The sequence below is a fragment of the Antennarius striatus genome, chromosome 5 (assembly GCF_040054535.1).
Source record: "Antennarius striatus isolate MH-2024 chromosome 5, ASM4005453v1, whole genome shotgun sequence".
Taxonomy (NCBI): Eukaryota; Metazoa; Chordata; class Actinopteri; order Lophiiformes; family Antennariidae; genus Antennarius; species Antennarius striatus.
This window is the reverse complement of record NC_090780.1, coordinates 11,766,039-11,780,471: the sequence shown is the minus strand read 5'-3', so window position 1 is coordinate 11,780,471 and position 14,433 is coordinate 11,766,039. Positions and strand designations below refer to the sequence as shown.

Here is a 14,433-nt window from a genome sequence, read left to right as displayed (position 1 = left end):
GATAAGGAATAAAGTCTACCCCTAGGAGGTGATCTTCCCGGATGAAGGTCTATAGCAAAGTCATATGGCCTATGGGGAGGTAGAGACGTAGCCAGCGCTTTACTGAATACGTCCTTCAAATCAATATATTCCTCAGGAATCCCGGTTGTGTCTGACACTTCGGCTGGAACACAAGGACTGAGCGGTGACAGGGCAGACTTGAGGCAAACGTTATGACAATGCGATCCCGACTGGAGAATCATCCCTGATGCCCAGTCTATGTGTGGGTTGTGTTTTAGCAGCCAAGGATACCCCAAAATCACCGGTTGTTCAGGCGAGTGAATGAGGTGAAAAGAGAGTCTCTCTGTGGTTTCCTGACAAACACATGAACAGAGGACTTGTTTGGTGAGTCACCCGACAGAAGACGACCATCTAACGTGTTGGCATGGATGGGCTTGGCCAAAAGTTCCTTACCGACACCCAATTGAGTAGCCAAAGTCATGTCAAGAGTAGTGTCGGCGCCAGAGTCAATAAACACATGTACCTGGATTTCCTGACCAGTGCAGCGAAGTAAGGCATGCAGCAAAGGTCGAGAGGGCACACTAAAGTTTCTTGACCGGCTCACCAGTGCCGTCCTTTTAACTGGTGAGCCCTGCCCTTTTACTGGACATGAAGAAACGAAATGGCCAGGCTGGCCACGGTAAAGGCAAATATTTCCCCGCAGATGATGTTCTCTCTCCGCTGGGGACAGACATGCCCTACCCAATTGCATTGGTTCCACCTGTCCTCTAGAGACGTCCTCCTCCGACTGCAGCGGTGGTGGTGGAGAAGCAGATGCAGAGTGGAACATCTGGTCTGTATCGGGATGGTGAGCTCTCTCCCTCCTGCGCTCCTAGAGCTGGACATCAATTCGAGTAGCCATGGCTTCAAGAGAGTCGAGATCCACTGGAGGGTCTCGCGTCGCCAATTCATCCTTTATACAATCTGCCAACCCACTATAAAAGGCGTCGAACATGGAAGCAGGGTTCCAGTCGCTCTCCGCTGCCATGGTGCGGAAGTCTATGGAATAGTCAGCCATCGATCTTGCCCCTTGGGAGAAGTTCAACAGACCCCTGGTTGCCTCTCCCAGGACTCACCTGATCGAAGATCTTCCTCAACTCGACGGAGAAGGACTGGATGGACACACAGACAGACGACTGCCGCTCCCACTTGGCGGTCCCCCAGTCACTGGCTCTCCCTGTGAGCAGGGAGACGATGTCCACCACACAAGACCGCTCTGTTGGAAAAGCTGAGGGTTGCTCCTCGAAAATGAGGGAGCATTGGACCAGGAAGGGACGGCAGGTACCAGGGGCACCGGAACAGCGCTCAGGTGGCGGAATCTTAGCCTCGGAACCTATTGTCGATCGAGCAGGAGATTCAAGAACAGCAGTGGGAACTGGACGACCTGGTAATGCCACTGTAAATGTATCAAGCTGTTCTTGAAGAATGTCCATGCTGCGCTCCTGGCGGGCGTTCGTGGACCGAATGACCTCGACAAAAAACTGGAGGTGACAGTCATAACGCTGGGTCAAGCTGGGTTCATTTGATGAGTTCTGCTGAGCTGGACTGCTGTTGGCTGGGTTCATTTTGGCCAGATTGTTCTGTCAGGGCTAGAACACGACTGGCAAGGGGAACCCAGAAGCACAACAGAGTAGCGGGCAAGTTAAGTATTAGAACAGGTTTAATAATACAGGCAGGGGTCAGGTACCGGGTAATCAGTCCAACAAACCAAACGACAGACGAACAGGCAATCCAAAACCAGGCAGACAAATCCAAAGAGGGGTCGACGAAAGGCAGGGTCCGGGAAACAGGCTGGGTCAATAACAGGAATCAGAATAATAGGCAGGAATCAAGGCTGGAGAGTCAGGGCGAACACTAAACAATCTGGCAGAGAGCAGAAGGCTGAGCTGGCTTTTGAAGGGTGGCGACAGATTGGGGAGTGGCTGCAGGTGTGTGGAGGAAAGCAGGTGCAGGGAATGAACTGACTGTAGATGAGGTAGGATCTGGAATGATATGAGATGTTAGGAAAAGAAAACAAAGAAATGGAAAGCTTAATTGTCTGGAGACATGACACTGTGTACATATACTTATGCTAATGGTGCACTACTGTAGTATGTTTGAGGAATACTTCAGTCCACACTAAAAATGAGAATAGACATAAACTTAGATAGGCCTGATGAAAAAAAAAAATCAGTTAAATTAAGAAGAAATCTTTATTATGTCACTGACCATGCAGCACAGAGTACATACACACAAAACAACATTTTCACCCTACTACAGGCTCCCCTGAGCCTGTAGTAGCCTATCCGTATTTACATGCATACAGTAAATACGGACCCTGTAACATGCAGGGAGATTGCATACGATAAGGGCACTATCATAGCTGGAGCGCCCTGAGCATTTTGGGGGGAGGCCGTAGCCTTGTTCATGATCCCCTCTGCGATGTCCTAGAGGTAGATGAGCCCTCTCCAGCAGTCCACATTTAGTATTATTGTCAGGAATGGAAGACCCACTGAGTCATTGCTGCCCTTGAACAGAAACAAAATCAGAAACAGAATGCTCAAAAAAATTAACATAATGTTAAATACTGTTATGTCTGCATTATGCCATATTGTTTTTGTTTGACAAACACCCCTGGGTTTCATTTCCACCCATTACATTCTGGTCTATACCTCATCTATTTAATTTCAATTGCTGGCAGGAATTAGAGATTGGCCATTGGCCATAGGTCCATCCATTCCTCTATCCTTTCATTTTCTTGAAGACAAAGCTGTAATGGTCTCGTCTTCAACTGCTTTTCCACCTCAAGGGTCAAGGTTGACTACGGGTGACAGACGAGGTACAGGGTTGAGCATGTCATCAATTCAAATTTACATTTTTTCATCAATGAATAAACTCTACACCTCTGTATATATTTTGTGTAAAGTGTAAATCTGAGGATTGGGCGTGCAGCTCTTCAAGTACATTTTTGGATTTAATAATAAAAACATGTATTCCTACTTCCGGTGATGTTTATTTTGTTAACACACAAATACCAGGTACTGATAAAAGTTTTGTTTTACTTTAGAAAAGTGTATTGTTTGTTTTCCCATAAAATTTGTGCATCATTAATCTTATTATTTGAATGAATAAATGTCTCATCAGTCAATGGAAAACCGTTTCATTCTCACAAATGCCGACTCTCTCATTCACCCACCAGATGGCAGTGTTCTTTACTATTGTCTAAAACCAAGACTCGGTTCCTCACTAGGCTATTTACGTAAACCACTGTGCTCTGCAATATTTATTCACTATTTGACACAACTTCAACGTGGTAGTCTTGAGCTAATCAGCTACTGTCTCTGTACGTCACTTCCTGTTACACTTTCAACACTTAACCTCCACAGGAGTATGTTAAGTACACGCATAGCTGTATATCAGCGGGTTAATGCCAATTAACTGTGGTTTTAGGCACACGGCAGTCTTCTCTAAACTTCTCACCTGCCTCAGGCTTATGAGCGTCTCCAGGCAATTATATTAATCTCATTTAAAGCTCAGCTCTGTTGAACTAGGTTGCTCATCTTATCTATCTATCTATCTATCTATCTGTCTATCTATCTACCTATCTATCTATCTATCTATCTATCTATCTATCTATCTATCTATCTATCTATCTATCTATCTATCTATCTATCTATCTATCTATCTATCTATCTATATCTATCTATCTATCTATCTATCTATCTATCTATCTATCTATCTATCTATCTTTCTATCTATCTATCTATCTATCTATCTATCTATCTATCTATCTATCTATCTATCTATCTATCTATCTATCTATCTATCTATCTATCTATCTATCTATCTATCTATCTATCTATCTATCTATCTATCCATCATCCATCCATCCATCCATTTATCTATCCGTCTGTCTGTCCGTTCGTCCGTCCGCGCATGCGTGTGTGCCTTATGTCTTCAGAATCTGTCTCAAGTATTAAATATTTTGTTTTGTTTTCAGTTGAAAGGTTATTCCAAGGCCAATAATGTGTCCAGCTACTGCCAGGATGAACTCCATTTTATTCAGAGGTTTTGACTGAGCATGTATTGGTATATTCACCTGATTCATCATATTTATTTCGACCTTTGCATTTAATTTGTGGTCCATATCAACCTTTAGTGAAATTTTATAATGTTCATCATAAATTTGTTGCCATCAAAATGTTGTTTGGGAATGCATGATGGATTGCATTCAGTATTTCTAAGACACTGTAAACATGCTCTCAAGTTTGTGTGTGTGTGTGTGTGTGTGTGTGTGTGTGTGTGTGTGTGTGTGTGTGTGTGTGTGTGTGTGTGTGTGTGTGTGTGTGTGTGTGTGTGTGTGTGTGTCATTCAGGAAATAATATTTCACCTAATTATTTCCTGAATGACACTACATACGTCATACTAGGTAGTAGACCTAAACACTGACAAAGAAATTCCTCTGTAGGCAATACATAAGAAGTGATTGATAAGAAGAGGTCTAAGATCAATTTATTTATTTATTATTAACATAATGACATTAAACAAAAAGGTACAATACAAAATTGATATTTTGTAAGATATGTCCGTGAACATTCAATTTGATTGAATTATATTGTATTATGGATTCTACAGCCGTCATATAAATATGTAAAGTAGGGGTAGAACATTATAAAATATATTTAACCTTTGGTCTCTGCTCCCTGAATGTGACTGCTGTAATCACCTGTGAAGGATATGTAAATTAAGGTAGACAGGTGTCACCTCTACTGTGTGCCCTGACACCCAGACAAACTACTGAACTCTTCTGACTTGACGTACAAGGTGTGAATCCAATTTATGAGGATGAGGATTACATGGGGCCAAACGCCTCCGGTTTAACAGCTTGCAAGTGGCAATTTTTGGATACTAAGCAGATGAACACAAGCCTCTTGGTCTGGAAATCCCACTTGTGGGAATTGGCATACTTCTGAAAGCTGTGTGACAGATGGTTTCCTGTTCTTACAACCAGGACATTACCATACATGGTGCTAGTATCACAATACACGTCAAATCACTTTCTCATTTAAAGGCAATTTTCAATTGAACTGTGTTCACTCCAATTATATTAAACTTTTCTTAACATGTTTCTTTCATTGTCGGTATGATTAATAGGGTTTTCTTATGTGTATTTTTATCTTATTTTTCAAATGAATCATTCTACTAATATTGAGTTGTAAATTCATTAGTATCACTATATACCTGATTGCAAAGTTACCAAAATGAATGTTTAAAATGTACTAAAAACAAAATTTGATTGATTTAGTCTTTCTCGATTGCTTACACACATTTCTGAAAACATGCTTCATACTCTCAGAACTCTACACACAAATCTAAAAACACACACACAATGGTAAAAACCTCTCACTTCTGCAAAATGAAGCTTTTCTTTCAGAACAATGTTATTTCTTCTCAAAATGGTGTTTTGTTGTCAAATGACAAACACAAACCATCAAATAAGTAGACATTTATAAGAACCATTTGAACACTGATGTGCTCAATGTGAAACACTGTGATGAATGGAAAACACTTCTCCTCCTTTCATCATAAGGACTTGGGCCTTTTTTGTTCAGTGTTACACTTACTACAGACAGTACAGAAAAAAGTTTATTTTAGAATATTGTTTTTATACTCAGAACAGACAAATACACTGTAACAATTACACTTTATTTTTCCCAACAGAAACAATGTACACAGTGTACATCCAAACCAACACAAAGTTACAAATACAAAATAGAAAAATGCAGTTACAGTAAGAAAAAAAAGGAAAATAAATTATGCTGCATCCGGTCTTCAGTTTGGATTAGGCCACAACACTTCATCCACATCACAGACAATGTTTTCCCCTGGCTCCGCCTTTTTGGCACCCATTGTTCCAAAACAGACAAGCTCACCTGTTGCCCTTTTATGCTAAAGCTGTGATTGCTAATTGTAAAACTGTGTGGCAAGTGTTTGCTGATGTGGTGAGTCAGTGCACATAGTAGGGCAATTAAGTTTAGAATTTTGAATGACAGTGTGTTCCTTGTGAAAACAAGAGATTTTCTTCATGAAAATTGTGTCTAATGCAGAGAATTGTGTGTAGTGTTTTGAAAAAAAGTGTGTTTTACAACTGAAATTTGAATGTAAAATAAGTGTTGCATATCAAAAGTGATACACATTTTTATCATGTTAATCCTGTCTTATTATTTCTGACATTGTTACAACAGACTGTTTCAAAGTAATGCTGCAAAGCTCCTCTCAAATTACATGTGATGTTCTTGTATACCATAATTGCCATGTTTTAATGGTGAAAAACAATAAACTTTGAACTTTATTTAATTTTTTTCAAATTGACCTATATGCTTCTCACCTGCTCTAAAAAGGTATTCATTTAGCATGTTTCAAGGCACCAGTGGATTAAGTTCTAAAAATGTACCTATAATTTTGAGCATCCGCTGTCATGGGTCGTGGAGTGCTGAAGCCTATCCCAGCTGACTGGGTGCGTGAGGCAGGGTACACTCGGAGCACAACACACAAACGCACACACTTGACGCAAGTTCACCGTGGAGCCACACATAGACACAGAAAAAGACTCGCGCACACACTCACACCTATGGGCAATTTGGGACCAGCCAATTAATCTGAAGCGCATGTTTTTGGAGTTGGGGGGGAGGCCGGAGAACTGGGAGAGAACCCACGCAAACACAGATAGAACATGCAAACTCCGCACAGAGCGGGAGTCGAATCTGGAACCGCTTGGCGAAAGCATCTTAAAAATAAGACAAAAAATCATTGAGAAGAAATTGGTCTTTGGCAGCAATATTAATCTTGTCAATACCAGGGTTTGTGCAAAACATGCTCTGAACTTGTAAACTCTTTCACAGATTTAGGAGCTTGGCACATTCAAGAACTGCTGGTGGTAGGTCTCAGTGCTCTAACTGGAGTATGAAGGTGTAAGAGATCTGTAAACTAACCCTATTTAATACCTTGAAAACACGTGATTAAATCAGTATCCCTTCTCACTCAAAACAAAGAAGGACATTTGAGGTCAAGCAATATTTGAAGTCAACAGGTCAAGTGCATGCTTCCTCAAATGTTATTATATCTGTGGGATTGTGTTGAGTTATAAAGGGTCTATTTTATTTTTAATTTGGAAAGGCCAAGGCACACCTATGCAGTGTTGTTTGATAAGGCTCTGGGTTTGTTAGCAAGATCAAAGAGATTAATAGATTAATTATTATAGAAGATGGGCTAAATCTCATTAATATTAATATGTCAGATTTTATTCAGGCAATATAATCACTTTCCTCATTAACAACAGCATCATCCTGTAAAGATATTAAATTGTGTGCTGTCGTGGACTTTAAACTTTGGCCAAATTATAATATCAGAAGGTTATGTTGAAGTCTATCCCTGCTTGCTGCAGGTGAAAGGCTGGGAACACTCTGGATGAGTCACCAGCTCATCTATTAGTTATGCTAGTTTATGAGTGATCTCTGCCAGGTACTGCTTTGCCAACATTGGTGAGTCTTTATAGGTTTGTATTGCACATATAAAGTCAGGTTAATGTACCTAGTCAAACTGTGCAAAAACCTCCATGAACAGATAGTGATTAAATCTTTTGTCAAGACTTTGAAGGCATTATGCTGATAGTAGCACTCAAAATTGTTAAAACATCAAACTAGATTTCCTCATGATTATAAACCCCTTATTTAACCAATGCTGTTTGTCTCTATCTTGGCCCCTATAATATAAAGAGGACCAGTCCAGCATGTATCCAACTCTTTTACTGGTGCCTGTTAGGATAAAGCCCTAGCTCCACCTGGAAACCTTCAAAGTAATTACAAAAATGGATGGGTAGATTTAAACAGTAGCCATGTCCTAGGTTGATGTTGTACCAACCATGATGCTTAAGCAGCCCTCTTGTGTAAATCTGTTTAAGCAATTGTTATCTGCAAGTCTCTTCTTCTTTTCTTTTCGGTTTTTCCCTTCAGGGGTCGCCACAGCGAATCAGTTGCCTCCATCTAACCCTGTCTTCTGCATCCTCCTCTCTCTCACCAACTACCTTCATGTCCTCTTTCACTACATCCATAAACCTCTTTGGTCTTCCTCTAGGCCTCCTGCCTGGCAGTTCAAAACTCAGCATCATTCTACCAATATATTCACTATCTCTCCTCTGGACATGTCCAAACCATCTCAGTCTGGCCTCTCTGACTTTATCTCCAAAACCTTTAACATTTGCTGTCCCTCTGAAGTCCTCATTCCTGATCCTATCCATCCTGGTCACTCCCAAAAAGAACCTCAGTATCTTCATCTCTGCTGCCTCCATCTCTGTCTCCTGTCTTTTCCTCAGTGACACTGTCTCTAGACCAAACAACATCGCTGGTCTCACCACAGTTTTGTACACCTTTCCTTTCATTTTAGCTGAAACTCTTCTATCACACATCACACCTGACACTTTACTCCACCCGTACCATCATACCTGTACACGCTTCTTCACCTCTTCACCTCTTTTCCACACTCTCCATTGCTCTGGAAGTCCCATTGCTCTATCTACAAGTAAAGAAGAAAATTAAGCAGACCTTACAAACAGGATGAGTAAAATCCCAGTGAAAGGTAATGATAGTCCAAAATAAAACAGTGACTGTGATTGTTTTCCTGAGTGTGAACATAAATTTAGTAAAATATTTATATTTTTATTGAAGTAATGAAAAATTATTTCTTAATTCAAACAACATTGTTGTCAGTTGTTCACTTATTTAATTTTTCAACTTTGGCCGTAATTTAAAAGACAAAGTTTGGTGACTGTCATTACAATACGTACGCATAGATGTATAACATACAGTATGGCCATGGTTTTGGCTATAATTTGTGGATTGCCAAGTGTTTTTGATTAACTTGTTTACACATGTATTCATTTATTCTTCAGATATATTATCGGACACCTGTTATTGTCTGTAATGATATTGTGCTGGGTTTTCAGAAGGTTATGTAGCATCCAGTCAGTCTAATAACTAATGAGTCATGAATAGCACGACATTGATCACAAATAGGAATAATTCCTTGTGGTACATCAGTTGTATTTTCTACTGAACATATTTGCAAGCTGGTGGAAAAACAAGGTATCTTGTGCTTGTTGCTCCATAACTGGCTGGAGTTCTTCGAGCACATACCCACCCATGCGACCAAGCTCCCACTTTTGTCAGTGTTGTTGGACAGGATGATTCCAACCTGTCTTTCTTTCAAAGTATCTCCATGTAGAGGAAAAAGTGCCAGCTGATGCCTGCGTATGTTACACTTGTAACTCATTGCTCCTCTTCAAGGTCAGATGTGGAGCTAGGGCAGAAAAAGCCTTGTAGGTACGTGAAATTGCAAAAACTCTAACTAAATGCTGTCAATATGCTTGAACAAATACCCCCAGTTGGAGATGTTTGTTTAATGTTTTGGCCACATACAACACCACTCCACATGGATTGGTTGGAGTCCATTTAATAATTTTTGTATGATTTGGGAAAACAGTGAAAGGCAACGTAGAAAAAATCTTTGTTTCATAACCTTAACCCCAATGCAAAAAAATAATGAGGATATATCAGCGCTGAAATAAAAATATATCAATGTTGTAGGAAAACTATTTTGCTCATGTATTGCTAGCATTCTGTCACTGAATACTGTTTGATCAATGGTTTACAATGGAACAGCCTTCCTCCACATTTCCCAGAGTCTAAAGATGTTTTTGGATTACAAGACCAGCAGAACAATTTCTATCAGCCAAATGTAGACGTTGCTAATGTAAGAGCAGAACATTTCTACAGACTTCTAATGCTGTAATGTATTGTATAGTGCTATAATGTTTCATGCTTTGTGCAATATTACAGCTACTTAAATACAGATGTTTCACAAAAGTCAATACATCAAAAATTAAACATAATTAATGTTGACTAACTTTTCTTTGGAAAACTCAGCCAATAACCAGCATTCTAGGTTTAGTAAATCATGGGAAAATCTGGTGCTGTAACAGTAATAGGCTCTCAAAGTCTCAGATTAACACAAAGGCACCTGCTACTTCCTCATACTCCTACAAACAGGTAGTATTCACATGGTAAATGCAAACATTTCCATAAATTCAATTTATTCATTCTTACAACTGAAAACATATCACATTGTTTCATCAGAGCAAGCCTAGTTTGATGTTATAGTGAAATCCACCAGAACCATAATAGTGGCAAGAGACATAAACGTGTAATTTAATAAAATTACAATACAGTATGGAAATTGCAAACTGTATGGTTTGTTCTACTGGTGAGCCGCTAATTGAAACTATCATTGCTGCAATAATCTGCCTTGAAAAACACCACATTATTTTCTTCTTATTTATAATGCATTTATGGTTTTAATATTTATCATTATTATTTACTCGCAGTGCACCTTTATTTTATTACTTTTTATTCTACACAGTAACATGATATTTTCAGCCCTTTTTCAATTAAATGTGGCCTTCAAATTTGTTTGTAGCCTTCGTCAAGATGTAATAATTTAATTAAGTTTCAGAAAGTAATTAAAATAAAAAATTAAAACAAATTGACAATGACAAAACAATCAAAATCTTTGGAGCTTGAAAAACTCTCTGTGTCTATTACTTACAGTATGTCTTTACTTAACTGGGTTTAGTCAGTGTGCTGACCTGCCCTCTTAAATCCCTTTAACAATTTGTTAGTTCAAGTTAAACTAAATGGATTGTGAGGTAATCAAATTATAAGTTTCAGTCAAACGATTCTTTTAATGGTGTTTGTGTCATGAACAAATTTTGTTCAATTAAATGTGCTTAATTTAATTTGTTGAGTGTCAAGTGTGTAGGACTGTCATTGCGAAGTCTAGGAAGACAGGGAAAGAAAAAAGAAAGAAGGATTTTTACGTGCACATTTATCCTCAAAGAATGAAAGAAAGAAATAAGAAAGGAAAAAGAAAAAAGAAATAAAGAAAAAGACAGAAAGAAAGAAAGAACTGTGACATTTGTGCTTCTTGAAATTCACCGTTCCACTTATGGAAACAAGTGAGTGTGGTCTAACAGATTATTCACTGATTATTCACTGAATTCCATGCAGATCCTCTTTGCTACATCTTTATCCATTGTGAGTCAACCCCCAGGGGGCTATATAACCCTAGCTGCACCACGACATGTGACAAGTTACAGAGGAGAATCTTGGCTGCATCGTCATTGATCCAAGCTTATTCTACTCTGCCAATCCAAATTCTGACTTGCAAAAATGGAGAACGGCACAGAGGGGAAGAATTTCTACATCCCAATGAACAACAGGACAGGGCTTGTTAGAAGCCCTTTTGAATACACACAGTATTATTTAGCTGATTCCTGGTTTTTCAAGCTGCTGGCTCTCTACATGTTTTTTTTGATCTGCACTGGCTTCCCCATCAACTTTTTGACGCTCCTGGTCACAGCTCAGAACAAGAAGCTCCGACAGCCTCTCAACTTCATCCTGGTTAATCTGGCAGTTGCTGGACTAGTGATGGTCTGCTTTGGGTTCACAGTTTGCTTTTATTCTTCCTTGAATGGCTATTTTGCCCTGGGACCAATGAGTTGTACCATTGAAGGATTCATGGCTACTCTTGGAGGTAAACTTCAGAACAATGGATTTACTTCTTATTATCTCAAAAATAGATTGTACTTGTGTGAATTGGTTGTCTAGTATGATTCCCATGACTGGACACATGAGTATAATTCTGTCAGATCTGAGACTAAGACTGAGACTGAGGTCAAAGCTTGCATAACAGATGGCAGGACTTAATGTTGACTAATTACATTTAATTACAACTTCTTGGTTTTTTTTTTACAGGTCAAGTGTCACTGTGGTCTCTTGTGGTTCTGGCTGTTGAGAGATATATTGTGGTCTGCAAACCAATGGGTAGTTTCAAATTTACAGCCACTCACGCTTCAGCAGGATGTGCATTCACTTGGATCATGGCTGCCTCCTGTGCAGTCCCTCCTCTTGTTGGCTGGTCAAGGTAGTCCATAAGGAATCACATGACCCAATCTTGTCTATAGTGTTGGCAGAAGAGAGTAGCTACGCTGGCCTTTCAATTAACATATAGCCAGAGTACGGACCAACATCATCTTTGTTCGTGGGACACATCTAGCTAAATAAAGGCTAAATACCTGACTAAATAAAACACCAGTGACATTTCCTGCCACTACTCAAGCATTTTAGCATATCAGAAAAATTAATGAAATTAAAACATAATGACATATTATTGACCTAACCATTTTTATCTTCACACATCATGAAATCCTAATCATTTCCACAATTTCTTACATTTTCATGTGATGACTTTTGCAATTACAGTCCTATTTGGAATTAATGCCCATGATGTGAACAGTGCCTGTTTTCTCTCAAAGATTACACACATACAGCTGTAATGAATAGCAGCAACAATTTATAATATTAAGATCACATTTTATGTTTCATATTTCAAGGTACATTCCTGAAGGGATTCAGGTTTCCTGCGGACCAGACTACTACACTCTGGCTCCAGGCTACAACAATGAGTCATTTGTCATGTACATGTTCAGCTGCCACTTTTGTGTGCCTGTCTTCACCATTTTCTTCACTTATGGAAACCTAGTGTGCACCGTGAAGGCGGTAAGAAACTTATAAGATTGCTTTTATATGCACAAAAAACTATTTCCACAATACAGCACACATCTAAGATTGGAGTTCATCAGTTGTCTCTCTGTACAGAAGGTGTAGTAATGCTAGCATTTCACAAATACATTTAAGCTTTTACTGTTAAGCAGCAGTGGTTTTAATTTGAAATGGCAAAGAGGGTCATGTTGTGGAATATCAGATATCAATGACATGACACTCTTTTTATCTAAGGCCGCAGCCCAGCAGCAGGACTCTGTGTCAACCCAAAAGGCTGAGAAAGAAGTGACACGTATGTGCATCCTGATGGTGCTGGGGTTCTTGGTGGCATGGACTCCATATGCTAGCTTTGCTGCTTGGATCTTTTTCAACAGAGGAGCTGCATTCTCAGCTACAGCCATGGCTATCCCTGCCTTCTTCTCAAAGAGCTCAGCATTGTTCAATCCTATTATATATGTACTGATGAATAAACAGGTATGATCAGGTGTATAATATGAGATCTAATCTATTTCTCAGCAATAACCACTTCTCCTTGTATATAGTGTCCTGTAGTATTAATACACACAGTATAGCATCTGTGCAATTCTATTTATTACTATACAGAACATGTCTTTGTGCTTTACATACATTTACAGTACATATTTATTTCCTTAAACGGTTTTGAAAATGTACTCAAAACACAAGAAATCAAAATTCCTGACTCAAGGTCAGCTCAGGCTTTTCTGTTGGCCTCATTGTGACTGACTTTGGATTTTTTTCAGATTATATGGAGATTGTAGATGTGTCTGTCAATAAGTATAGGAAATATACTATTATAAAGTAATTGTAATAATTTATTAATTCAATATGATGGATACACACATATAACACTCATAGCTGTTAACAAACATACATACAGCACAACGAACAATATGCATATAATTTAAAAAACTTATGGTACAGATATGGTACACATTTTGCGTTATTCTTACATAGGGCTGCTGCTATTCTCAAATTTTTAACCGAGACATTTCTTGTGTTTTCAGTTCCGTAACTGCATGCTGAGCACTATTGGAATGGGTGGTATGGTGGAAGATGAGACTTCAGTATCAACCAGCAAGACAGAAGTTTCCTCTGTTTCCTAAACAAAATCTGATTTCAACATCTCTTAAGGATTTTTCCACCAGGACTAATGAGAAGTACGGTACATGCAGACTGTGGAATAATTTGGTTGCAATCAGTGGAGTCTCAAAAAACATACCAAATACAAAATACTACAGTTTCCATTTCACCTGACAAAATCCTTCACATACAATCCTGTAAATAAACTGTACAATCTGACACTAAGCTTGGATCATAAGCAAAGCACAAAAACTGTCTTGTTTTGTGGAAATATGTCTTTCATCAGTGTGTTCATATAATTACTGTTTGTTCTGTTATCATGAATTTTTGTGCGCCTGAATTTATTTTCAGTTGCATAGTTGTATATATTTTATAATGTTTATGATATTGTAAATGTAGAAAAATAAATGCATGCATTCAAACGTGTCTGCTTACTTATACTTTTGATGAATCATATTGGCATTATTTGCACAAGTGAAAGTGGTGACTCAATATCCAACAATAGGCATGAATGCAAGTGTAAATGGTTGTCTTTTTGATGAAATGACAACCTGTTCAGGGTGTAGCCCACCTCCCACACAAAGTTAGTCTGTACAGGTTGCAACCCTCCCATGGCTAGAATCGTCAGTCCATTTTCAGA

General features: G+C 39.0%; 1 protein-coding gene across 1 annotated transcript; it reads left to right on the top strand.

The window, feature by feature from the left end:
* The first annotated feature begins 11,300 nt into the window (after window positions 1-11,300).
* Window positions 11,301-13,816, top strand: LOC137596000 (green-sensitive opsin). The gene is made up of 5 exons (XM_068316391.1): window positions 11,301-11,664; window positions 11,886-12,054; window positions 12,524-12,689; window positions 12,927-13,166; window positions 13,718-13,816. The coding sequence occupies exons 1-5, from the start codon at window positions 11,301-11,303 to the stop codon at window positions 13,814-13,816; spliced, it is 1,038 nt and encodes a 345-aa protein (XP_068172492.1).
* The last annotated feature ends 617 nt before the right edge of the window (window positions 13,817-14,433 follow it).

What these genes read in the sequence shown, in the direction of transcription:
- LOC137596000 (XM_068316391.1), top strand. Translation starts at nt 11,301, where the DNA reads ATGGAGAACGGCACAGAGGGGAAGAATTTCTACATCCCAATGAACAAC. An exon ending in ATTCATGGCTACTCTTGGAG is followed by an intron (nt 11,665 to 11,885) that starts GTAAACTTCAGA and finishes TTTTTTTTACAG; the next exon opens with GTCAAGTGTCACTGTGGTCT. An exon ending in CCTCTTGTTGGCTGGTCAAG is followed by an intron (nt 12,055 to 12,523) that starts GTAGTCCATAAG and finishes TCATATTTCAAG; the next exon opens with GTACATTCCTGAAGGGATTC.